Below are 25,057 nucleotides of genomic sequence, written 5' to 3' on the forward strand. Positions count from 1 at the left end.
TGGCAGTCTGTCAAGAGGGAAGAATCGCTCGCTTCTTTATGTACATATTTTCAGTAGGGCAGTATTTCTCTACGCCGTGCAACCCTCGTGCCACTCTGAAGATGCAGAGGGGACAGGATGCGGAGAGGCTCCAAGGGAGGGAAAGCGCCTTTCAGCCTGAACAATGGAGTATTGGAAAATCAAAGACTATTGTGAAATGGGTGATCTTGCCCTCCGAGAGTCTGGGTCAGCGACTGCAAAGGGCCCTTAAGCATGATGGTTTCTAAACTCCTCACTGGATAAAAATCTGAGGACTGCTTTGAGCTGTGGAGGACGGAGCTGTGATCGAGCTGTCAACTCTCTTCAGCCAAGACACTCACTTCAGTACCCAATCAGAACAGTGCAAATAGGGGAGGAAGGAAACACAAGAATGGACAGAACATTCTTTTGGCCATCAGCTCCTGGGTAATACTAATAATCTCACTAGTTCTCTGAGTTCAAGTCCCTAATACGTTTACAACAAAAGACAGCATTGCCGAGGAGTTAGGAGGGATCCTGGTGTGACAGTCACATAGAAGCTTGGCCCCGCTACCTACCAAATGCCATCTATACGGTTCTTCCCCTACCTGTCTAGCCTCACTTTTCTCATCTGTATAATGGATATAGTCACTCCTACCATGAAAGAATGCTTTCAGATCTGAACCAGAAGGTACGAGCAAGGCATTCTAAATGTGTGTGTCTGGCTGGGCCCTCCCTTCCCCCCAAAATGAGCTGTTACTGCTGCTACTGGGATTGTTAGTAATTTTGTCTCTCAGCAACCACTGGCATATTGGGATAAGGGTTTGACAGCCGTAATAAAACACAGCTTGCCTAGACCCGAGGCTGTGGCTCATTTGAGGTTGCTTTGCTCCCAATGGCCAGCAATGTCCTCCCAGAAGAATGGCTGGGGGTTTGGAAGTGCTCAGTAAATGCCTGGTAAGTAAATGGACAAACAAAAGGCGAAGGATGAGATGAATAAATAAATGTGCAAGCCGGTGCTGCTCCTGGCCTCCAGCCCCTCAGAGAGCTCTCGCAAAGGAGGGCAGCTACTAAGGACACAACACCGGAAAGAGCACATAGTGGGACTCACATTTCTGATTGGCAAGACTGGAGGGGTGGTGGATCTAGCTGTGCCTTTGAGCCAAAAAAGGGTCTTCACACGGCAACGATAAAAGCACTTGGACCAGGATGCTCTATCCAAGGAGGCAGACCCCTTGCTTGCCAAGCGAAGATCAAACACTGTGATGGTCTAAAGGACCTGAGTGGACCCAGCACTAGAAACCAGGTAATGCAGTAGCATTTGAATACTGCTTGAAGATCCCTCCCCACATCTCTCATCTGCTCAGAGAACTTCAATATGGCCTAGTCTGAGCCCTACCAGCCTAGGCACACTGGACTCCCTTACACCACTCTTGCCCCCCTGACACCACCTGGGTTATGATTAACTTAATCCCCATGCTCCCATCACCTCATTGGAAAATAAAATTAGGCTTAGTTCTTTATTAATGAAACCAAAGCCACTGTGGTAAATGAGAAACCAGTGCTGCTTTTTTCCCTGTAGAGGCAACCATGAAAATAAACCCTGGTAACAAAATAACGTAATTATACAGAGTTAGCCGACACTGCTTTCATTAGCGTGGAGCCTGGGTCGCTGCTTCATGCTCTCCCTCCCACCTTCCTTCTGTCTTTCTCTTCTTTGTTTCTCTGTTTTTTCTGTAGGGAAGGGAGGCTGCTAGAGGGTAATAGTGCATACAGCCTACCCCACCCCCACCCCCGCTACACCTCAACTGAGGGAATCTGAGGAAGCTGATGAAGAACATCCCCTAACTTCCAATGTCAGCAGAGGGAGTGGATGTAAGATCCGAACAGGACTGTGAGTACCAGGAGGCACCAGGAGTTGGAAAGAGTTGGAAAGTCTTCCAACCCACATCTGTGTCCAGAGCTCTATCCACACCCATGTCCAAGCACCAAAGGCTTGGAAAGCACCAGTAGACAGAATGCTCATGGTTTCAGCCCCATTAGCATAGAAAAAGTGAGGCTGTGGGGTACCCTTGAAGTACATTTTCCCTTGATTCTAATAGATACACAACAACGTGTTTCTAACAAGGCACATCGAAAACTGCCCTGCTGTGCGATAGCCCTACAAGTTTTAATAATGCCTTTGATTCTTGCTTTTTTGGTCTGGGAAGCTGTTATTAGATTGATGACACATCTCGTGAGGAGGGTGACTCAGAGTCAAGAAAATATGGTCCACCTTAACAGTACCAATATAAATGAGCCTCGGGTGCCAAGACAGCACTGCAGCCTTGTGTACTCCCGATGGTGTTCATCTGATAAAGACATTACAATTGGAAGGAATTGTGATGTATGACCCCGGAATGAAACACTCACACATTCTTGGCCTTGAATGCTTCAGCAAAGTGCTGCACGCTACGGAGCACGGCCAGGTCCAGGGTCATTGCTTCCACCTTGGCTTTGTGCTGGAATGAGAGAAAATAAGAAAGAAATGATAAATAACAGCAAGACTAGCTCGTGGTATCAAGTTACGGTAAACGCGTTTATGGAACATGTCGGAATTCCCCTGTTTAATATTAGATGCCCAGAGAGCCTATACATCACCCGGATGAATGGAGGGACCCAGCTTTTACTGCCAAGTTCGGGGAGCATGGAAGGGACTCCGGCTGGATCTCCAGGCCGGGGTCACGCATGGCTTCGCTCAGCACACAGAAGAGGCTCCAAGGGTGTCTTCTAGCCCGTGTTGTCATTAAATATGTGCTCCGAAGAGCAGTATCTACGAGGGGACGGGGAGGCCGGAAGAGCAAGCCTGGCCAGGATGGAATAAACAGTACCGATCTCAAAAGACTCAACCCAGGGGCTGAAATGCAACTACTGAGCCTGCATCACCCTTAGAGACCATGCGGCCAGGGGTGGTGGCGCGCACTTAGAATCCTGGGTGAGTTTAAGGCCAAATGAGGTAACATGGTGAGAAGTCTCTGTAACTCTAAATAAATAAAGTGTAGGGCTGGGGAGATGATCAGTTAGGAAATTTCTGGCCACACAAGCAAGAGGATGTGAGTTTGGTTTCTAGAACCTACGTATGATTATAAACCAGGTGTGACAGCACACACGCTTAATCCAAGATCTAGAAAGGCGGAGGCAGGAGGATCCCTGGGGCTTGCTGATCAGCTAGTGTAGTCCACTCAGAAGCTCCAAGCCAGTGAGAGACCTTCCATTGAAATTAACAATAGTAAGGGGCTGGGGAGGTAGTTCCCTGTTAAGAACACTTGTTGCTCTTCTAAAGGACCAGAGTTTGGTTCTCAGCATTCATGTTGGGCAGCTCACAACCACATGTAACTTCAGCTTCAGAGGATCTGATAGTCCCCTTCTGGCTTGCAAAGATGCCCACATGCACTTCAAGTGCATATGCGTGAACACACATACACAGACACATACACAGGTGCTCACATACACACACACAGGCACACACACACAATTAAAATAAATCTTTAAAAAATGCTGAACAGCAGGGAAGATTTTCATCTACTTTGCAGGGGTAGCATCTTAAAAGACTGCAAAAACAATAATTAAATCCCACACTTTTCTATTTACTTTTATTTATCCACTAGGTAAGAATTCTGCTAAGTGTAGAGAATCTGTTGACAGGTGACTTGTACTTCCTCACATTCTTGTGCATGATAAACACCCAAGTGCTTGATCAGACCTTTAAACAGTCAGCCCCTGCCCCGTCCCCCAGCCCCAAACTCCCATGATTCCCATTTCCCTTCACCCGGGGCAAGGCAATCATTGGGATACACAGAATCCTATAGAAATGTGACTATACACAAAGAAAAGTCAGGCATTCATTAAAGTCGTCACTCCTTGCTGGAAACCCCGAAGGGTATGCATGTTACACATTATGAAAATACATGTACATATTTCCCCCATAAAACAGGGAGAACATTCCCATATGGTGACCCCCAAAGCAAACCAATGAAACCAATGGCTGAGCCAAGTGACCCACATATTACTCTCTGCGCGTAACTTAAAATTGTTAGGTCATCTTTTGCTACACACACTTTTATTCTTCAAAATATAGTGCTGAGCTGCCATTGCTAATAAGAACAAAACGAGGACATATCTATCCAGGGGGAGTGAGAGGTCACCCCACTAATCCGTGAGCTGCAGGTTACTAGGCTCCCGGGATAGAGACTCCAGTCCACACAGTAAGATTCAAGAGTTCTCTGCCATGGGTATCAGGTTTCTTGCTTCTGAAAAACTGTGTGCAGCTCCGTGAAGTCTTGGGTGTGGGAGGAGAATGTGCCTTTGGGAATTAGAGTTGGGGGTGTGTGTCCAACCCCCCTGCTGGGGAGGGGCTTTGCCCTCCTGGTTGCCTAGCAAACTTAGCAGCTTCGTCAAAATGATGACTGTGGCTTGTGTTCTAACTGGGAATGGAGTAGCCTGGCAGAGAGACAACAGAAAAAAGTCATTTCTGAAGAGTGGAGCTATGGGTTATCAGGGGAGGGAAGCCAGAGTAAGATTTCCTGCCTAGCTTGGTGGTGACTGTCAGTGATTGATCTAGACTGGGTCCACAAGTCACTGTGCAGGTGTAATGCATATGTCTTTATTTGGGAGTAGTAACAGAGTTACAGAAGAGGTCAAAATTGGTATAGAAGGCCTCACACCAACTCCTTCCAGCTCCCCACAGTGGTGGTATCACACTAGTATATAGTACATGCCAAAACCTAAAAATCTCAGCATTCACAACACTACAATGTATTATTATTCCAGAGTCATTATGGTTTTTTTTTTTGTTTTCTGCTTTTGTTTTTTTTTTTTTTGTTGTTGTTTTTGTTTTGTTTTGTCTTTACCAGTTTGGAGATATATCCATTTTCTTTCCTCGAATTGGTCTCTCTTTGTGTCAAATTATGTGACATTCCCTTGTGTGTGTGTGTTGCTTACTTTTCTGTGAACTTGACATAAGCTAAGGTCATCTGGGAAAAGGAAACAATTACTGAGAAAATGTCTCCATCGGACTGGCCTACGGTCATTTTCTTGATTACTGATTGCTGTGGAAAGGTGCAGCCCACTGTGGGCAGCGCCATCGCCTGGGCAGGCGGTCCTGGGGTGCGTGAGAAAGGGAGCTAAGCAGGACAGTAATCAGCGCTCCTCCATGGTTTATGCTTCAGTTCCTGCCTCCAGAGAACTGCCCTGCTTGAGTTCCTGCCTTGCCCACTGTCAGCAATGGACTGTCATCATGGCATGTAAGTCAAATTAAATCCTTTCCTTCCCAACATTGCGCTTGTGTCTCAATCACAGCAATAGAAAACAAAAGAGAAGAATGTATAATCATCACCATATTCAAGATTTGGAAATGACCTGTGGCCATATAAAAACAAAAACAATACTTTTGCTAACGAGTGACCGAGTTAGCACGTGCTATCTAGAACACAAAAAGCCTTGCTTGGCCAAAACCTGGTCTCTACCTTGGCAAAATATCCTTGCAAAAAAAAAAAAAAACCTATTTGCAATTCAGCGGGACCAACAAAAACTCCAAATTCCTGAGCATATCCAGCAAGGTCTTCTGTATCGGTCATCAAGGGCTGTAGGGAACAGGCCCTGAATCAGCACATTACAACACAGCAAAGAACCTCCATGCTCACATTTAGCAAGCCCAGGCTCATCTTGGTCATCTTCTGTGATGTTACCTCTGTAGCAGGCACTGCAACGGGCTGTACACAGGATCTCAAGAGGGCTCCACTGCACCGAGGAGGATATTGCTTACAATTGCGCTTCAGTGACAGAGAAGTTGTTATGAGATGTAATACAGTGTAAACCTGGAGTGCCCAGGAGAAGGATGGAGATCCAGGATGAGGACAGAGAGGACAGACGTGAAACCCATGTCCTGCTCCCCAGTCTGACTTCAGGTAATACCTTGCTTCAAACTCACATCAATTCTAAGAAAAAGTCAACAAGTATGATGAACATAAACATGCTGGACCAGTACCCATGGCCAAATGTGGTGGCAAACGCTGTAACCTGAATAATCAGAGCAGGCTGAGACTGAGGCTGAGGCTGAGGCAGGAGGACTGTGAGCAAAAGGTTAGACCTGACTTCAAAGCAGTAGCATAGACGCTGGAAAAGAGAGGAAGATAGATGGAAGAAGGGAGGGAAGGAGGGAAGAAGGGAAGAAGGAAAAAAGGGAGGGGAGGGAGGAGAAAGAGGATAGGAGAAGGGAGGAGAGTGGAAGGAAGGGAGGGGAAGAGAAGGGGAGGGAGGGGAGGGGAAGTAAAGAAGGGGAGGGAAATGATGGAAAGGAAGGGGAGGGGAAAGAGAAGAGAGGAGAGGAGAGGGGAAGGGAGGAGAGGAAGGAGGAGAAGGGAACTAAAGGAGGGGAGGGAAAGGAAGGGGAGGGGAGGGGAGGGACATAAAGGGAAGGGAGGGGAGGGAATGGAAGGGAACTGAAGGGAAGGGAAGGGGGGCGTCTTCCATAGGTTCCATATTTATTTACATTCTGACTATTTTATCTACCTATCTATCACTGGTCAACAAAAAGAACTTCATGCTAAGAATATTCAATGCCTCACTCCCCCCAAATCTTTACTATTTCCTGTAATCAGACCACCATGCAAGGTTGGTTTCTGAGGCAAGATAGAGAATGTTAATCGATTATGAATTATACGTACAGCTTCTCCTGCCCCACGTGTCAAAGCTGAGCCATCCCGGTGGCATCCCATACGTGATGGAAACATCAAGGGGGCTAAGAAGTCCGCTCGCCCTGATGCTTGGAGGCCCAGCCAGGATCACTATTTGAGAGCCCGCACCCTCATCTCCTGTGGATCTGGGATTGAGGTGGTGTCAAAGTGGAGACACACCTTCAGGATACAAGCTTCCTCGTCTGCTCACTATGACATTCTAGAGCCTGTGCCCACGATTCATGAGGCTATCCACATAGACACAAATGGACTGCTGGTGGCTGTTATGCCCCAGTGATCTCTGGTACTTCATGAGTATAAATCAGCCAAGTGTGACTCACATGTGATATTGCCTAAAACCAGGGTGACCAGATGGGGAACAGCATGAGGTATTTAGATAGCAAACTGGAGACATGATGTCACTTTCAGCAGGGAAGCCAGAGTCAGGCTGACCTGGATTCACAGCTCAGGGAGACCACAGCACTGACAACAGGACTCTGAGGAGCGCTGGGCCTCAGGCTGCTTTTACTTGAGAATGAGCATAAATGGTACTTTCCTATTGAGATGGGAAACAAGTCTATTACATATATAAGCCATGGTACAAGACCATCAGAAAACACTATTACTGTGAATTTGAAGGCAACTGCTCAAGCACAATGCTCACTGATTTTCAATAACAATCTGTAGCATTCTGGTGACTATATACTCTTCTTGCTAATCTTAACTCTGATAACTATCATGGGGAAGGATTCAACAGCACCTCTGTGAAGGGCGATGCATGAACTCAAGACTCTGGGGGAGGCCCACTGAACCTCCCCTAAGTCACAGACACATGGCTTTCCAAGTACAGTTGGTGTATGTTCTTAACAGTACAGCTTTTTGTTATACCATGGATTAAGCCACAGGAGTGCTGGGAAAAATACTTCTCCCAAGGCATTCAGCTTTCTCCTCAGTAATATGGGAATAATAGTGGCTGTTTATTGGGGACTGAGGTTGTAAAGTAGACTGTAACCAAGCGAAACAGGTGGTGAATGCAGATTACCACTGAGAAAAGGCTCACGAATGTGGGTCACCATGGTGGCTATACACTGCTCTCTTGTCTCCCTCAGGATGTACACCGAGTGGCTTCACTCCTCACTGACAAGAATGGGTCCTCACTGGCCAATGACAGCAATCTCAGGAAGCTGCCCATAAGCCCAGACCCTGGTGTATCTATCTCTCCCTACAACCATCTACCCAAGTCCACAGAGAAGAAGACTGTGACACTTCACCCAGATAGTACCTGGAAGGTCCGCCGTCCAGACTAAGTGGCGATTTCCCTCCCTTTTGCTTCTATAGTCCACAGTGTCCATACAACCCACCTCTCTTCTCTAGTCCACTACCAGGTTCCTGGTCTGGTTCCTGGGCCCTGCCAACAACTGAAGCCAAGCTCAGCATCATCAAATAGACAGGGCATCGTGTTGTCAGCTTGCGCTGCCACTGAGGGAGTCAACGTTCATCCCTCTCTTCCATGCGGTCAGTCTTGTTTGTTTGTTTCAAGGGTGTCATACAATTTGGGTTTTTATTTTATTTTATTTTTTGTCCTTTATTTTAATTGGATATTTTCCTTATTTACATTTCAAATGTTATCCCCTTATCTGTTTTCCTCCCCTCCCGGAAACCCCCTATCCCATCCCCTTCCCCTGCTTCTATGAAGGTGTTCCTACACTCACCCACCTCCCACCTCCCCACTCTCAATTCACCTACACAGGGGCATCTATTGAGCCTTCATAGAACCAACAACCTCTCCTCCCATTGATGCCTGACAAGGCCATCCTCTGCTACATAAGCAGCTGGAGCCATGTGTACTCCTTGGTTGGTGGCTTAGTCCCTGGTAGCTCCAGGGAGTCTGTTTGGTTGATATTGTTGTTCTTCCTATGGGGTTGCAAACCCCTTCAGCTCCTTCAGGCCTTTCTCTAACTCCTCCATTGAGGACCCTGCACTCAGTGCAATGGTTGGCTGTGATCATCTGCCTCTTTATTTGTCAGCCACTGGCAGGCCCTCTTAGGAGACAGCTATATCAGGTTCCTTTCAGCGAGTATTTCTTGGCATCTACCATAGTATCGAGGTTTGGTGACTGTATATGGGATGGATCCCCAGGTGCGACAGTCTCTGGATGGCCTTTCCTTCAGTTTCTGCTCTACACAGTCTCCATATTTGTTCCCATGAGTATTTTGTTCTCCTTTCTAAGAAGGACTGAAGCACCCACACTTTGGTCTTCCTTCTTAAGCTTCTTGTGGTCCCACCTCAGGTGATAATGATTTTTCCATGAAGGCCATCTCCTGTGCCTGTCTCATCAGTGCAACATAGCAGGGGAAGCCCCACCCACTCAAGAGTCTGCTTACCCATGGAGGCAGACCAAAGACATGCCCCATGAACAAAAATCCTAGGCAGTGAAACAGAAATAATTCCAGGAATTAATGTCTCATCCAATAACCCCAACACTCGGGAGGCTGATGTAGGAAGTTTCTCATGAGTTCAAGACCAGTCTAGACCACATAGTGAAACCCTGTCTCAAAAAAGTAAGAAAACAATTCATGGTCAAAATGACCTAAAAGGATAGCAGCCAAAAACAAACAGACAAACAACAACAACAACAAAAAACAAATCAAACGAAACAAAAAACCAAACCAAACCAACTAAACAAGGCAGTAGTCAAAAACACAACATAGCAGTAAAAAAAAAAAAAAAATTCGAAAACCAACCAACCAACCAACCAACCAACTAACCAACCAAATGACAGCGGACATTCTTACAGTATGAGCAGTATTTGGTGGGCTAGCCAAGCCTGGGGGAAGGCGTGCCACACATCATCCCTATATTTTATAGGCTCTGCATTCTCCACTCAACTGGATCACAGGAATCTGACTCACTTTTGCCCACATGATCAACACATCAACTGCTGCAGGAGACAGCAGCTCACCACTGTTAAGATTTGTTAAAGTTACCATTATGATAAGGTCAAAAAGAGGAAGGCAGTGTAAGATGCTGTTCGAGGCGAGGTCCTTCCCCAGAACCCACACGGAGGAAGGAGAGAACTGACACCCACCATCCTCTGAGTTCTACACCTGTACTATGACAACCCTGAACAAACTCACAAACACAACAATGTGCATTGTTTAAAAAAAAAAAAAACATGAGTATATCTTACCAGGGAGGCCAATGGATGGAGAAACATTGGGGCCTCCAGTGGCCTCATGGAGCTGGGGCTCTAAGTGCCCAGAAATTTCTGTCCGTCGTGGGCCACACTTGGTGTTCCATAGAGTGAAGGTGTGAACGAGAATGGCCCCCATAGGCTCACAGGGAGTCAGTATTTGAAAGGAGTAGGGGGTGTGGCCTTGCTGGAGTGGGTGTGGCCTTGCTGGAGTGGGTGTGGCCTTGCTGGAGTGGGTGTGGCCTTGCTGGAGTGGGTGTTTCAATGGGGCCTTGAGGTTCCAAAAGTCCAAGCCAGGCCTAGTGGCTTTCTCTCTTCCTGCTGCCTGAGGGAAGAGATCTCTCAGCTCCTCTCCAGCAACATGTCTGCCTGCCTGTGGTTATTCTCCCTCCCATGACAGTAATGGGCTCACCCTCTGAAACTGTAAGGCAGCCCCCAGTTAAACGCTTTCCTTTATAAGAGTTGCTGTGGTCACGGTGTCTCTTCACAGCAACAGGACACCGACTAAGATAAGTAGGAAAGAGCAGTCTTGCGTCGAGGTGGCAGCAGAGTTGGTAGTTCTGCCCACTCCTCTGCTGCGAGAACAAGAAGAGTTTGTTTCTGGATCCACACCATCTTGACAATAAAAGCAGCAAGCGTAGCAAGCAGCCCCAGACACCGTCCGTGCTGATTTACATTTAACAGTGATGTGAGAATCCCTGTGCGGTCTATGGTAACCTGCACCGTTTATACAGACGACAAAACAAAGGCTGGTGAACTTGGAAGAGGCACAGTGGGAAAGGGCAGGTGACAGCTAAGATGGGGGACACCACACCGCGATCTGGCCCTGCTTCCCCTTCTCCATCACACAGCTCCGAGGAGCTACCAGGAAATTAACGACACCCGTATATTCTCATTCGGGTCTACTTTATATCGTATTTATTTTATACGCTAAGAATTTACAAGAGCGGCGTTATTGCTGGGAGAGGGAGGGAAAAAAAACCACTGTAAGCAAAGCTATAATCTACATTCAGAGCTTATTGCTAATGGCATCTTGCAAATTCTAATCCAATGGGCCTTAATTGCATTATTCTGATGGCTCTCCCCCTTCTTTACAGACTCTCAGTCCTGGTTTTATGTTCTGCGATCTTAAATGGGACTTGTCACATTTACAGTGGCACGGGGGTACTGGTGCCGCACATATTATTGACATGGCATTATTCACAGAACTACAATAAGCATCTATCCAAACCAGATTAATAATTCACCGATATGCTATGCAGGACTTGGGAACACCGATGTTTCCAGTGTCATTTAAGAGCATTAATGGTGGCAAAGAGTGGCACTCTCATGGCTGGGAAATGAGTGAGGAAAAACCAGCTAGAGTTGATTTGTGATGTCTGAAGCTCTCGGATGGGTGGGCCCGTGGGTGGGCCCAGGCCAGCATCGGGAGCAGCCTTGGTGGGGAGTGAACCTGAGATAAGACAGGCTTAAAAGTAAAAATTGGATACCAATAAATGGGCTCTAACCAACCAGGAAAGGAAGCATGTAATATCTCTTTCCTGCCCTTATACATGTTAACTTGTCTGCACAGTATGTGGCTTCCCATTGGCCCTGATTATTTGAGAGAGGGTCTTGCTATGTGGCCCGTGCTTGATTTAAAAGTATGTTCCTCCTACTTCCGCCTCCACAGTTCCAGATTCCAGATGAGCACTGCTATGCCCCGCTATCTATTTTGCTTCTAATAAGAAAGTGCTCAGGGGTGGGGGGGGCACTCTCATGATGATTGCACACTTTGAAACTGGGAAGTTACCCAAAATGATCCTTGGCAGAACCCTGGATTTCTCTTAAAATCTTGAAGGAGAGCAGCTGAATCTGTCGTTTCTAACCTTGAAATCAACCATCACAATCAGCTCTCATTGCTAGGCTCCCCGTAAACACCCATGCATCCCCCCTGCCAAAACACACAACATCCTTAATGAGAAAATCATGACAACTCTTTCTTCATTGTGTACAGGCCAGAACGGTTCACTTTCCGTTACTGGAACGCAATTTATAAAATAACTCTATCAATGACTATAGATAATTGCAGGGGGAGAACTCACGCTGGAGAGCACTGTATTTAATTTGGTAGCGAGTTAAGAGTTATGTAAAAGCAAAACTATTAAAAATGCTTAGACAGTAATTGGCAATATTTCTGGATTTATTAAAAAAAATGCTTATCTTGCCAGAAACTAACAAAAGAGTGAAAATATTCCAAAACCTTCCAATTTCGCTCTCTGTGATGGAGTCACTTTGCAGCTTAGGAACAGTTTCAGGCAGGGCAGTGAGTGGCTTGGAGAGCTTGGCAGGCAACACGAGGGTGCATTTATGCTTTGCTATTGAAGAAAGGGCCTTGTTTTTTTCCCCCCACCGTGAATTTTTCATTCTAATGTGAGTGATGATTTACGTTAACTCTAGGTAAAACATGGTTGCATTCCTGAAGGATTGCAGGCAAGTACAGAGTCGCACAATAAGTTGAAGCGTAAAAGCTTTCTCTGTCATAATATTTATTATAATGGCATATAAAATAGCTGAGATAAATAATGGATGACTGAAGGTAAATTCATATGATAAAGACTCCTTCAGCAGACACCATTACTTTGGACTGGTCTGGCTTTATACACAGTTGAAGAGTCTTAATAAACATGCCCTATATCTTCTGTAAGTACTGGGAACATCAAAGATTTGCTTAAAAGGCAGCATACTGGACATTTGGTAAATTTACTGTATAATTATTTTCTCAACAGGGACGGCCTATATATTTTGCATGCTTAATAACTGAGTTCTTAATGAAAGTTGTTAAGCATCTGAATCCCCTACCTTGAGAAAATTGCTGATAGAAGGTATAAAGGTCAATACCTTCACCCCAGTCTAAATTCAGAAAGAGGTGCACAGTTCCAAATGGAGTTCTGGGACTCATCGGTTACCCAGTGACAGGCCAACAGTAAAGAGGGTGGATGGAAAGATGACAAACAAGACTTGTCTGCTCTGTTTTAGTTAGACAACTGTATATCTTGCCTGAAGAATTTTCAAGGTTAAAAGATCCTGAAATGGGGGTACAATCTCCCTTTCATCCATTGGAATGAAGAGACCAACATAGTGATAGACTCAAGTGATTGCCATCTGATCACAGATCTTGATCAGTGACCCATCTATGTGTGTCCTGAGCATCCAGCAATGTCCATGGGTATTTTGGGTTGCCACAATTTTGAAGAGGTGTACTAGTACCTAGGGATAGAAACTGTGATCTTGCAAGCATTCCATAATGCACAAGTCTGTCTCACAAGACAAAGAAGTTTCTGGCTCCCAGTGCCAGCAACATCAAGGTTCAATGCAGGTTTGGTGAGTCTTCAACTGCTTAAAGGTACCTTTAGTGCTTACAGAGTTAGTGCATTAAGAAAGTCCATGTGGGCTGGAGAGATGGCTCAGTGGTTAAGAGCCTTAGCTGCTCTTCCAGAGGTCCGGGGTTCAATTCCCAGCACTCACATGGCAGTTCACCACTATTTGTGACTCCAGTTCTAGGAGATCTGTATATATGTGTGACAGAGGTCTATACTAAGTATCTTGCACTCTCCAGGGACCCTCATGTTACTACACCCTCCACTTGCCAGCCCTGGGCATATAGCAATGCTGACTTTATCTATCTATCTATCTATCTATCTATCTATCTATCTATCTATGTACTTATTCACTCATTATCTATTGAGTACTAGAGATCTGAAGTAGAGATCCAGATCCCCTGGAAATGGAGTCACAGATAGTTGTGAACAGGCACGTGAATGCTGGGAATTGAACCCAGGTCCTCTGGAAGAGCAGCCAAGGCTCTTAACCACTGAGATCTGAACTAGAGATCTTAGGAACAGGGCAGAACGCATCTGGGGAGTTACTGTGAGGACTCCAGTGTGTGGCGTGTATGGAGATGGTCTTGATAATTTCAAGTGTTAAACATATGACAAGTATCTTGCTGTATGTGCTAGCTATTATATTTGTCAAGAATAATGTGATATTGTTTCTCCTTTCTACCAGTGGAAACAATGTTGCAGTAGACACTTGTTGCATTACCTAAGCCCACCCCCCCCCCTCAGGAAATGTCTTAAGTAGAAGCAGTAGGTCAAAGGTTTTGTTGGGTGTCTTCCAAAGAGGTAATAGCAGCTTCTATCCCTACAAACACTGAAGGAGGGGTTCTGAGAGAAACCCAAACATCCAATAACCTATGTTGACACTAAGAATAAATGAAAAGCTACAGGTTTATCTCTCTATCTGATGTTTGATATACCATCAGTGGTACGGGGCAGGTTTTCAGGACAGGCTTTATTTTTGAGAATGAATGAATGGAGGAATGAATGAATGAATGAAAATATAATATGGCACTGGGGATGGGGTGCTGTCAGAGGTAGAACTAAAAAACGTAGCTGATAATGCTGGCTGTGGCCATGTCCCACATTTTCCCACAGCCCTTCAATAACCCAGCCTCTCCTGAGTGTTTCGGGCCGGCTGGCATCTCTGAAGTTGTTCACCTCGAATGGTGATGGATGCGGCCTGCGCATGCAAGGTGTGACGTAAACCTGGGACAGGATCATCGCGCTCGAGAAGTCGCCAGGGCAGTTATTTTAAATTTACAGATAGAGCCAGAGAGACAGGTGGTGCAGAATTTCTACAGAAGCAAGGCAGAGACTCTAAAAGATAAATGAGGAGAGACTACAAAACAGGCTTCAGAAAGAAATAAGGTTTTCTGTTTAAAACTGCATCTCCCCAGCAGCCTTTTAGAGGATCCCACCAAACACTCCCCAAAACAGGGGACTCCGGGGCTTAAGATAACCCACATATAAAAAGAGAGTTTGAGGTCAGGTTATCATCAAGATGTATACCTACTTTAGATGAGCGATGAGATCAGATAAATTACACCAAAAAAAAAAAAAAAAAAAAAAAACCAACCAATGTGGGTGAGGAAGAAAAACCACATGAAGAGGGGGATTTCCTTTATGGAAAGAAGAATTTCACTGAACTGTGAAATTACCAGGTCCAGACTTGTGATCAGAATGATGGCTATCAGATGACTGTGTATAGTGTAAGAGAAAACTTAGACATTATGTTAAAATTTCGTGAGTAACAGGAAGAAGGGGAGAGAAAGGAAAGGGACTTTACCTTCTGCATCAACTCGGGAATATGACGCAGAGAATGCTAGAATACACGGGTTAAATACTCCCAAATACGTCCAAATAATAATAGAGAAGAAACCATCATAGAGAAGAAATGCAGAAATAAGTACAGGTATGTGAGGAGTCATGAGACTCGGAAAAGATTTCAATTCACATGTGAAAAGGAGGAAGGTGACACGATACCATTTTGAAATCAGCTCCACATTTTATTCAGAATATACACCACAAGTAGAGAAGGAACTGGGCCTCAGAAGGGGTCTTCTTCTCCACAGGGAGGGATGGGTGTGACACCACACGCTCAGCCACTCATCTGGGGAGGTGAGGCAGGCAAGTTTCTGCTAACAGCAAGACATGACCTAACACACACGTGAACTGGGTTCCTCAAGTCACTTTTCTCCTACTTTAAAATGAATATGGAGTGCAGTGGGATCCTAGGAGCCAGCAGAGCCCCTGGGAACACAGACACCAGACTCATCAGCAGACCAAAACCAACTGTCCCTCGGAGACATAAGGACATGTAAGTGGATCTGTGACACGACATACACAGGAGGGATGCCGGGACCAGCTGCTGGCAACCTCTATCCATCTTCTGCTGTAACTTTGTCAGAGTTCTAGGAGAGGTCTGGAATGCTACTGTGTGAGGGCTGCACCCTGGTGTCATCAGGAGAGAGATGTGCCGGGAGAAGGCGGGGTGTTCAACTTGCGAAGCAGAAATGAAAGCCAAGGACTACAGAGCTGAAAGCCCACAAAGTCGGGAGCCAGACAGCGTGGACTGGGCCAGGAAAGTCTTTGAGAGACAGTTACCCATTATAAGCTTGGAGTTAATTCAAATAAGTTCATCCAGGTAGCATACATCAGATAGCAATGTTGCTTTTCAGATTAAGTCCATTACTCCAGAAAGCCTCATGGGAGCTGATACTGAGGGGAAAAAAAGGAGGAAGAGGAAAAAATGAGAAAAAAAACCCTGAAGAGTTGTGGAAAGTGTTTGGTGTAGCGATGGAACTATGCATGAACTAACTGGGAACTAACAGATCTGAGTCCTCCTCTTCATATTAACAAGCAATTGTACTTAGATTTTTTTAAAAAAAAAAAAAAAACACACTTACTCCTGCCTAAAAAGTCTATTCCAAGTCCTGACTTTGTATCAGGCAAGATATGACTTTGGTAACTGTGACTAAAGCCCTAGTTCTGATGGAGACAGGGAGGATGAGCCACAAGACACTACCCCAGAAGAGTAGATGTGAATTGTTCCTGAGGTTAAGATCTTCACCAGCCCGGGCAGGATTCCATCACGGACTGTGATTGGACAGTGTATCATCTTTCCAAAACAGGAACCGGATCCTGCTGACAGCATGCCCTTCTCCACTGCTCAAAGAGGTAGTGATGGTGGGCATGAGTTTTAATTCCACAGGAGCCATGTGTGAACAGAACGAAGACCTCATGACTTAGGGGGAAATGGGTGAATGTACCCTCTGTAGGGGATGGGGGAAAGGATCAGAAAGTTCATCCCCAGATGTAAAGACTGGAAAACAGGGTTCTGGATATCTACCAAATCTCTATTCTTATGTCCAAGGTACTTGTCAGATTGACTACCCAGGCCCCTTCAGGATCAATCACAGACCCAAACTTATAGTCGGCAAACAGAATATCAGTAAGCGGGGAGTGTTCCTTCAAGACCCTCAGAAGCTGAGTACATGCATTCTTATCCACCTCCATCCAGTGGGAATTCAGGAAAGACTGTTACATAACTTACAAAGAAGCCAACACTGCATAAAACTATGTGGAAATGCCACTTAGTTGGGAGGGGCCTTGCCTTCCATGTGTGGGGCACTGGGTTCAAACCCCAGTGTTGTAACAAGCAAGAACACTGGAAACTATCTGTCCTGGCAACTCTCCTCGCCTATCAAAGCTACATGAATAAAACAAATACCAAAAGTTTGAAAATAAAGAGGTCAAGGGAAAAATCCTGACGAGTCCTTTCAAGCCAAAAGAGCTAATGCAGCGATATTACATAAAAGTCAAATTTTAAGCAAAAACAAAGTCGCTAGAGATGAAAAGGGACAGTGCACAAAGACAGAAACAATTAGTCAAGAAAAATCATGAACTCAGAGTGTGTCAAGCACATAGCCTTAAACCACAGAAGCATCTGACACTCTTTGAAGGCTCTAACGATTCACATCCGAAATGGAAAGATAAAGTAGATAAAATAGAGCCTTGAGACCAAACAGTTAACAAGGCTGATGATGCAAAACAGCCTTAAGCTCGCACTTTTCAATTACACAGTATTTCTGAAATTAACCATGAACCAGATCACAAAGGCAATGTCAACATATTCAAATCACCTCTGTCGCACAGGCCACACGGTCTTGTAGGGAGGTCCGAGAGAACACGATGGCAATGGATACCCAGAGGTAGAGAGGTTAGAGCAAGAAGACAGAGGCAGGAGGCAGTCTCCCGGCCCCACTGTGTCTCATTCAGTCAAAACAGGCCAATAAATGGCAGAGAGCATTGGGTAGTGGTGAGTTGTAACCCTTTTATTCACAACAGAGCACCCAGATGTAGGAAAGATTGTTGTATGCTGTATGCTGTATGCTGTAACCTAGCATGCAAAGGCCTAGGATGCAAGAGACTCTGTCTCAGAAAGTCAACACAAAGTAAGAAACATTGAATCATTCCAAGAATTAGAAGCAGAAAATAGAGAGCAAAATGAGAGAGAGAGAGAGAGAGAGAGAGAGAGAGAGAGAACAGAAACACTATAAAAAGCTTACAATAAAGTACAACATCAGCAGCACATGTAGCTACAAGACCCATGAAAGAATGAAACTCACACAGTAGAGGATGAAGAACAGAATTTAGCTTGGAGGTAACCAGGTCTGGAAACTCGGCTCAGGGTTAAGAATATCGGCTACACCCAGAAGGTTTTCCATCAGAGCAGGGAGTGCTTGGGAAAGGGAGCTGGGTTTGGATCCAAGCACCCACTTGGTGGCTCAGAGCCACCTGTCACTCCAACTCCTGGGCACCGGATGTTCCTTACATCTCAGGTACCTGAATTTATGTGCGGATAACCTCACACATACACACATACACACACACACACACATACATACATACATACATACATACATACATACATACTTACTTACTTACTTAAAAATAAGAATTTCCTTAACTCTTTTTAAAAAAGTAATCAGCCATAAAAAACAGAAAGAAACCTACGTGTTCCACAACACACAGTGAGAGAAGATAAAGTGTTAAAAAAAAAAAGATGCAAAGATAAAGAATATTAAAGATACAATTGTATCAGGAGAACTATCGATACAGTTTTGAGTCAGAGGGCAGGATAAGAGTAGAAACAGCAAATCGGACATTTAAAAATTAAAAATGAACACTGCAGATACAGAAGTAATACCCTCCCCCACAGGGTATTACTTCCTCTCATCCTCCCCTCTCCTTCCCGGCCAAAGTTCATCTGACCTTGACATTCCTGGAAGTGACAACGGTCAATGATAACCTAGCCATCAGCCAGTACCAACCACAGTGAGGCTCGGATCTAAACACAGTTAGATGTAAATCCACAGAAAACCCTCGAAGATGCCACAAAACAATGCTGTTATCTTCTTGGTGGAAAATGAGGTGAGGTGAGTTAATATGAAATAACCCAATGGAGATTGCAAAGATTTCCTGTGGCCAACTGTTCTGTATGGAGCTCGCATTCTGATGCTAAAGGCGGCACTACACAGGGCTCTCTATCCTTAAGCAGCATCTCCTCTGGTTTTAGGAGTTATGTTTAACTGGATTTCTCAATCTGCTGACTACTCCTCCCTCTGACAGTGGCCCTTCTGGGTAAATGACTCACAGTAGGGCAGACAATGTCCACCTCATTGAGATTTATCCAGAGATTAATTATGAACTGGGAACCGTCCTTCAGGTAGCAAGTGAGTCGTCCTCTCCTGTGCCATGTGACCAGCCTGTGGAAGATCCCTGGTCCACCGCCTGCTTCGAGATACTTCATTGGTTTTTTTTGTTGTTTTGTTTTGTTTTGTTTTCGAGACAGGGTTTCTCTGTGTAGCCCTGGCTATCTTGGAACTCACTCTGTAGACCAGGCTGGCCTTGAACTCAGAAATCCACTTGCCTCTGCCTCCCAAGTGATGGGATTAAAGGCGTGCGCCACCATTGCCCAGCTTCAACACTCCATTGTTAGTGTCACAGAGTTGACTGATCTCTGTGCCATCTGGAGTAGATCTCTTAGTAAGTTGGCTCAGGGGTGGCATTTCCTGAACTCTTCCTCTGCCTACCTTATAATCTACACATATAAAATGTACTTTGAATAGACAATTCTGAAATCTCGACTTTTCAATGTAGTGCTTTTAGATGACTTTGAAACATACTGTCATGGCTGTGTACACTGCCTGGGATGCTGTGTGGCCCAGAGTTCTGCACTAGGGTTAACTAGAGCCGTTCAACTCTCTACAATAATGGTATCCGACAGTTCGGATGTTAACAGAAAGATGGGATAAGGGAAGAATGAAGGTAAGGAAGAGCAGGGGTGGGGAGGGAAGGGGAGACTGAGAGAATGAGAGAGGCCAAGAAACCCTGAGAAAAGGAGGGGAGGGGAGAGGAGGGAGGGACCGTGGGTTAAGTTGGCCTCTAGGTTTCTGAGACTCATCCAACCACCTAGCGAGGGCTGCCTCAGGAAACCAAGTCTACACAAGGTGCTGCGGGAAGGCTGTCAGGGACACCAGCAGAGACAGGAGACCCAGGAGAATAAAGGGATGGGCATTTAGCATGGGAAGCATGGGGCAAGGGGCCCAGGACTTGTTCTGTAGTCTTCACTCTTGCAGCCAAATGAATCGTGTTGTAGGATTCTGTTAAAACCCTGTTAAGTTACAGACTACATGTTTTCTGAAGAGCATCCTAGACAGCATAAGCACAGGGAGGGGATGTAGGGAGACAGCCTTATAAATGTCCATTAGACGCCACTTCAGAGTGGCTTTGCCCGGGTGCACACACTCACGGCCTCTTCAATATTTATAAGAAGCCTCTTCCCTCCCCCTTGGCTGGATGAGTCATATCTTCTTCGTGGGAAGAAGAGCATCCTTCCCTCCTAGAGCCACAGGACAGCTCAGAGCTGTCCACCTTAAAGTGTAGCTTGGTGCATGTGGTACCTAAGGAAAAACAAAGAAAGGAGACAGTCCCATAGCTCTCCTCTGGGGCTCAAGGTTTTCAATTCATACAAGGGTGAGGGATGTTCTCTCCATTCTAGAGCTTTCTCCTTAGACCCGGATGTATGCAAGTTCAGGGAATGATATTAAGGTTACGTCCAAAGAACTTCATTCTCATGAACATGGCTGCTTCTATGAACAGCCTCTAATCCTTCTTTTTCTATATAGTTACTATTTGTTTTATTTTCTTGTATATGTATGGGTGTTTCTGCTTTAATGTCTATCTGTGCGTAGCATGCATACAGTGCCAGAGAGGCTAGAAGGTATCAGATGCCCTGGGCTCAGAACTGCCACCTGAGTACTAAGAAATGTACCCTGGGCCTTTCGAAGCACAGCCAGTACACTTAACCACTGAGCTCTCTCTCTCTCTCTCTCTCTCTCTCTCTCTCTCTCTCTCTCTCTCTCTCTCTCTCTCCCTCTCCCTCTCCCTCTCCCTCTCCCTCTCCCTCTCCTTCCCCAATCCTCTTCATTGTTTCTAATTTATTTATAACATTAAATTACAGCTTTTGGTGGAGGCTGTGGGAGCTAACCTCAAACACTCTTCTACTTCCAACCCCCAAGCTGTGGGTTAACCAAGTTAGATAATGGAGACTCACACTAGAACGAAATTCCATGTGTGCAGACAAAAAAAAAAAAAAAAAAAAAGATACTGGCCTAATAATGTGCTCACTATAATTTGGTGGGACAGAGTTGTTTTTTTTGTTGTTTTTGTTTGTTTGGTTCCTTTTTGTCATTTTGTTTCCTCTGAATAGCCATGGTACTCTGTCATAGAACGGCAAATTATTTTCTCTGAAGTATTCTAAACGTTCTAGGCTACACTGTCGCTCCCAACTATTCAACACCAAATAGCATGCATACAAAAGCAGACACGGGCAGTGAGTGAGTGAATGAGTGACTGGACAAAGTCATGTCTCAATAAAACTTTATTTATAAGCATAGTTACTGGGCTGGAATTCTTCACACACAAGTTTTCTCATCCCTGTTATTGAACTAGAGTAGAAAAAAGTCTTCATAAGCTGTCTGATGCTGGTCAGTCCTGTGATTAATATTTTATATGCATATGGATGGGTGAGCAAGAGGAAAACACTATCTTTACTACCAGATATCTGATGTTTTACCATATGGGCTATTGATAAAGAGATCAGTGGTTCACAGTCTCAAGCAGTGAGTGGAATTAAGGATGTTCTAAGGAGTTGGTCTGTGAGCATATTATAAAATTTCACCACACAAAAGGGGTCTTCTATTCCCTGAGGTAACATTTCTGGAATGGGATGTCTTACAAATACCCACAGCTAATGGTTCCCTTAGTTTCTTCTTAAATATGAATTTTGTAGAAATCTATTTTAGCATCTCTAAAGATTTAGAAAAACCCATCAACTGAGTGAGGTACATAGTCTATGGGCATTTCTCTAGGGTACCTGTTCTATGCAACTAGCCATTTTCCATCCCAGATCCACTATTGTTTCTTTCAAGAGTCTGGCAATACCACCACATTGCCAGCCCCATCTTAGGTCCCTGACCTTATGAGATGTTCTTACCTTATTAATGTGCCTCTATAAATAACAAAGAGCAAAATAATATGCCAACGGCAATGAACTTCCTCCTGAAAAGAAACTCTGCTTTTTCTGTTTTACTAGAGAGAAAAGAGTCACAGAAAAAGATTCACAAGTTGGGTGGGTGGGGTCCAACGTGGAAGAGATACGAAAGAAAATGGCAAGAAAATGAAGAAATGTACTGGGGATGCTGCCTAGTAATGGGACATTTGCTCAAGAGGCCTGAGGCTCTGGGTTTGGCTGCAAGAAATCAGCTACAAACAGGAAAGAGCAAAAAACCCAAAAAGCAAAAGACATGAGCTGTGTTTTCCATGTCTAGGAATCTTTTTCTGATCCAAATGGCAATCAGTAGATAAGAAGCAATTGACAGCCTAGGGTCACTCCACGAAGCATAAAGAATTACCTGGGGACTGAAAAGATGGCCCAGTGGTTAAGAACACTGGCTGCTCTTGCAGAGGACCAAGGTTCAGTTACCAGCACCCACATGGTGGCTCACAATCATATGTAACCCCAGTTCCTAGGATCTGATGCCTTTTCTGGCTTGCACGGGTACCAGCCCTTCACAGGTGTCCATAAAGACAGTAAGGCAAGCATTAGTACACACAGAGTGAAATAAATAAATTTCAAAAGAGAGAAGGAAGGAAGGAAGGAAGGAAGGAAGGAAGGAAGGAAGGAAGGAAGGAAGGAAGGAAGGAAGGAAGGAAGGAGGGAAGGAAGGAAGGAAGGAAAAAATAAGTAATGGCCCCATATTCTTTAGGGAATTCCTGGCATCCAATGGTTAGAGAGATAAATCTGGAGCCTTCAGCAAGACAGAGAATTTCTTTGTAATTGGTAGAGAAACCTCCAGTCCTACCCTGATTCCATGAACCAAGCCTACCTGGACACCAAAACTCCACCCAGGTCAGCTCTTTCCCTTCCCCTCTCCCTCTCCTTCCCTCTCTCCCTCTCCTTCTTTCCCCCTCTCCCCCTCTATCTCCCTCTTGCCCTCTCTCTCTCCCCTCTCTCCCCCTCTCCCTTTCCTTCTCTCTCCCTCTCCCCCTCTCTCCCTCTCTCTGACTACCTCTCTTCCCCTCTCTCCCTCCATCTCTCCTCCTCTCCCTCTCTCTCTCACACTCTCTCTCTCCCTCTCTCTCCCACTCTCCCTCTCTTTCCCTTCCTCTCTCTCCCTCTCCCCCTCTCTGACTACCTCTCTTCCCCTCTCTCCCCCTATCTTCCCCTCTCTCCCTCTCTCTCTCCCTCTTCCCCCCTCTCCCCCTCTCCCCCTCTCTCTCCCTCTGGCACTCCTTGGGGACAGAGCCAGGACTTAGCCCATAGTAGATGCAGATGATAAAGGTTCTGCCACTCGCTGAGCTCCAGCCCATCTTCAGAGTGACAGTTTCACACAGGGTGAAGGTGAGATGCACCTAATCTACAGTGAGGTAAATATATAAGGACAATTATAAAACCAGTGCTGAGAGCATCAGACTCCTCCAAGGAACACTTTCAACTTCATAGATGGCGGCAAAGCCCCAAGGTAGCAATCCCACATTCGGTTCCCAGCTCAGGCACAGCCATGACTCTCCACATGCACGCATCCCTTTATCCGCAGTGCCTGTAAGAAGCAGAAGTTCAGCATCTCCATTTTGGAAATGAGAAGAAGAAAAGAAAAGGCCCCCAAACTAAGTAGAGTTCATAAAGCAGATGAAGAAGCTGAACTCAAGCCAAGTTCATCTCAAAGCATCCTTGCATCCTGTCTGCAGTAAACATACACTGTGACTTTGACCGTGGAAAGAAGGGAGAAAGGTTGAAGGCTCTGAGAAGCTGGGAAGAGATGATGTCTCGGGTACCTACACAGACTGCAAATGGGGAGGAGGAAAACCAGGAGAGGGCCCAAATGAGGGCCATGTGTAGAGAAATACAGAGGGGGGAACTATCATTTCCTGGCTCTCCTACGATCCAGAGCACGTGCTCTGCTGTTCCGGGGAAGTGCAGACATATACAGGGTAGCACATTAATCCTTCAAACACTAACAGATGCTGGCAGGGATTTAGACTGGAATGTATTTACAAAGTGACAAATTATGTTCTGTATTAGAGAGAGAGAGAAAGAGCACCCACAAACGGGCTGATAAATGTCAGCTACAGTCACGACAAATGGTTTATTTTTATTATACTGTAACCACAAATGTTTTTTTTTCCTCCCTATTTTTTTTTCTCTAGGAGTACCAAAGATTTATTTGTTGCAGGGAAAAAACAAGATTATATATGACACAAAGTAATAACTGTACAATCAGATATTCCGGGCACCCTGCCCTTTTAGAAAGCTTCATCCAGGCAGCCCCGTGCTACTAAAAATGTTCCTTTCGCCCAGGCAGAGTAAATGGTTAATAAATCAGAACTGATACAATACCTTGTAATTAGATACAGCCTTAGTTCACAGACTAGCCAATTGATAGACAATATCCAATTCCCCCTTTAGTGGCTATCAGTAGGGTAGAGTAACTATTAGAATAAATTTTATGCCCGTGACAGGTAAGAAAATATACCAGGAGCTAAAATGTAATCAGTATATCCAAACCCAACAGAAGATCACAGTCTTGGCTGCAGACTGGGTCAGGAAGGAGCGCTGTGGATGGACAGCGACATCCACAGGCTGACAAGGGCGAGGTCGTGAACAGGGGAGGAAAGCTCAACCTTGAAAGCAAGTCTGAGAGGGTGGATTTGGCCTGGGGCCAGGAGGAAATGCGCACAGGCGTGTGATTAGGAAAGTCCTCCACAGAGCACTTTGGTCTCCTCCTCAGTCCAGTGCTGGGGGCTGTGGCAGGGGATCTGGTGAGTAAGATGTCTGATTGGGTGCAGATAGACCTGGTTTCATGTCCAGAAAGATCATTAACTCATCCAGTGTCACTGGCCAAGTTCCTGCCCTCCCAGGGTCTCTCCAGGAGGTGGGAAAAATTCCAGAGCCCACTTTCTTCTAACAGTCTGAAGAATGGCAAACTGAAGAGGGTAACCAGAAGAGCATGGAGGTGATGGCCAAGCAAATTCAAGGAACATTTTGTCTTCAGAGACCTTCAGCTTCAGATTTCTTGCAAAATCATTGCAAGTTAAAATACCCACACTTTCCCATACTCTAAATCAAAGCACTGAAGATTACAGTGAAGATTGACAGGAATTCATAAACTCATTCAAAGCCTAGACTGTATAGTAGTACATGCATGAAA

The 25,057-nt window shown here is 45.3% G+C and overlaps 1 protein-coding gene across 2 annotated transcripts in view; it reads right to left on the bottom strand.

The window, feature by feature from the left end:
* The window catches only part of Wwox (WW domain containing oxidoreductase), a 925,836-nt gene that overhangs the window by 680,803 nt on the left and 219,976 nt on the right, over positions 1–25,057 (bottom strand). For both annotated transcript variants that reach the window (XM_052167126.1, XM_052167125.1), the window contains exon 6: positions 2,410–2,498. In XM_052167126.1, coding sequence (XP_052023086.1) covers positions 2,410–2,498 — 89 coding nt within the window. The remainder of the gene's footprint in view (positions 1–2,409; positions 2,499–25,057) is intronic.

This window comes from Apodemus sylvaticus, chromosome 21 (genome assembly GCF_947179515.1).
Source record: "Apodemus sylvaticus chromosome 21, mApoSyl1.1, whole genome shotgun sequence".
Lineage (NCBI taxonomy): Eukaryota > Metazoa > Chordata > Mammalia > Rodentia > Muridae > Apodemus > Apodemus sylvaticus.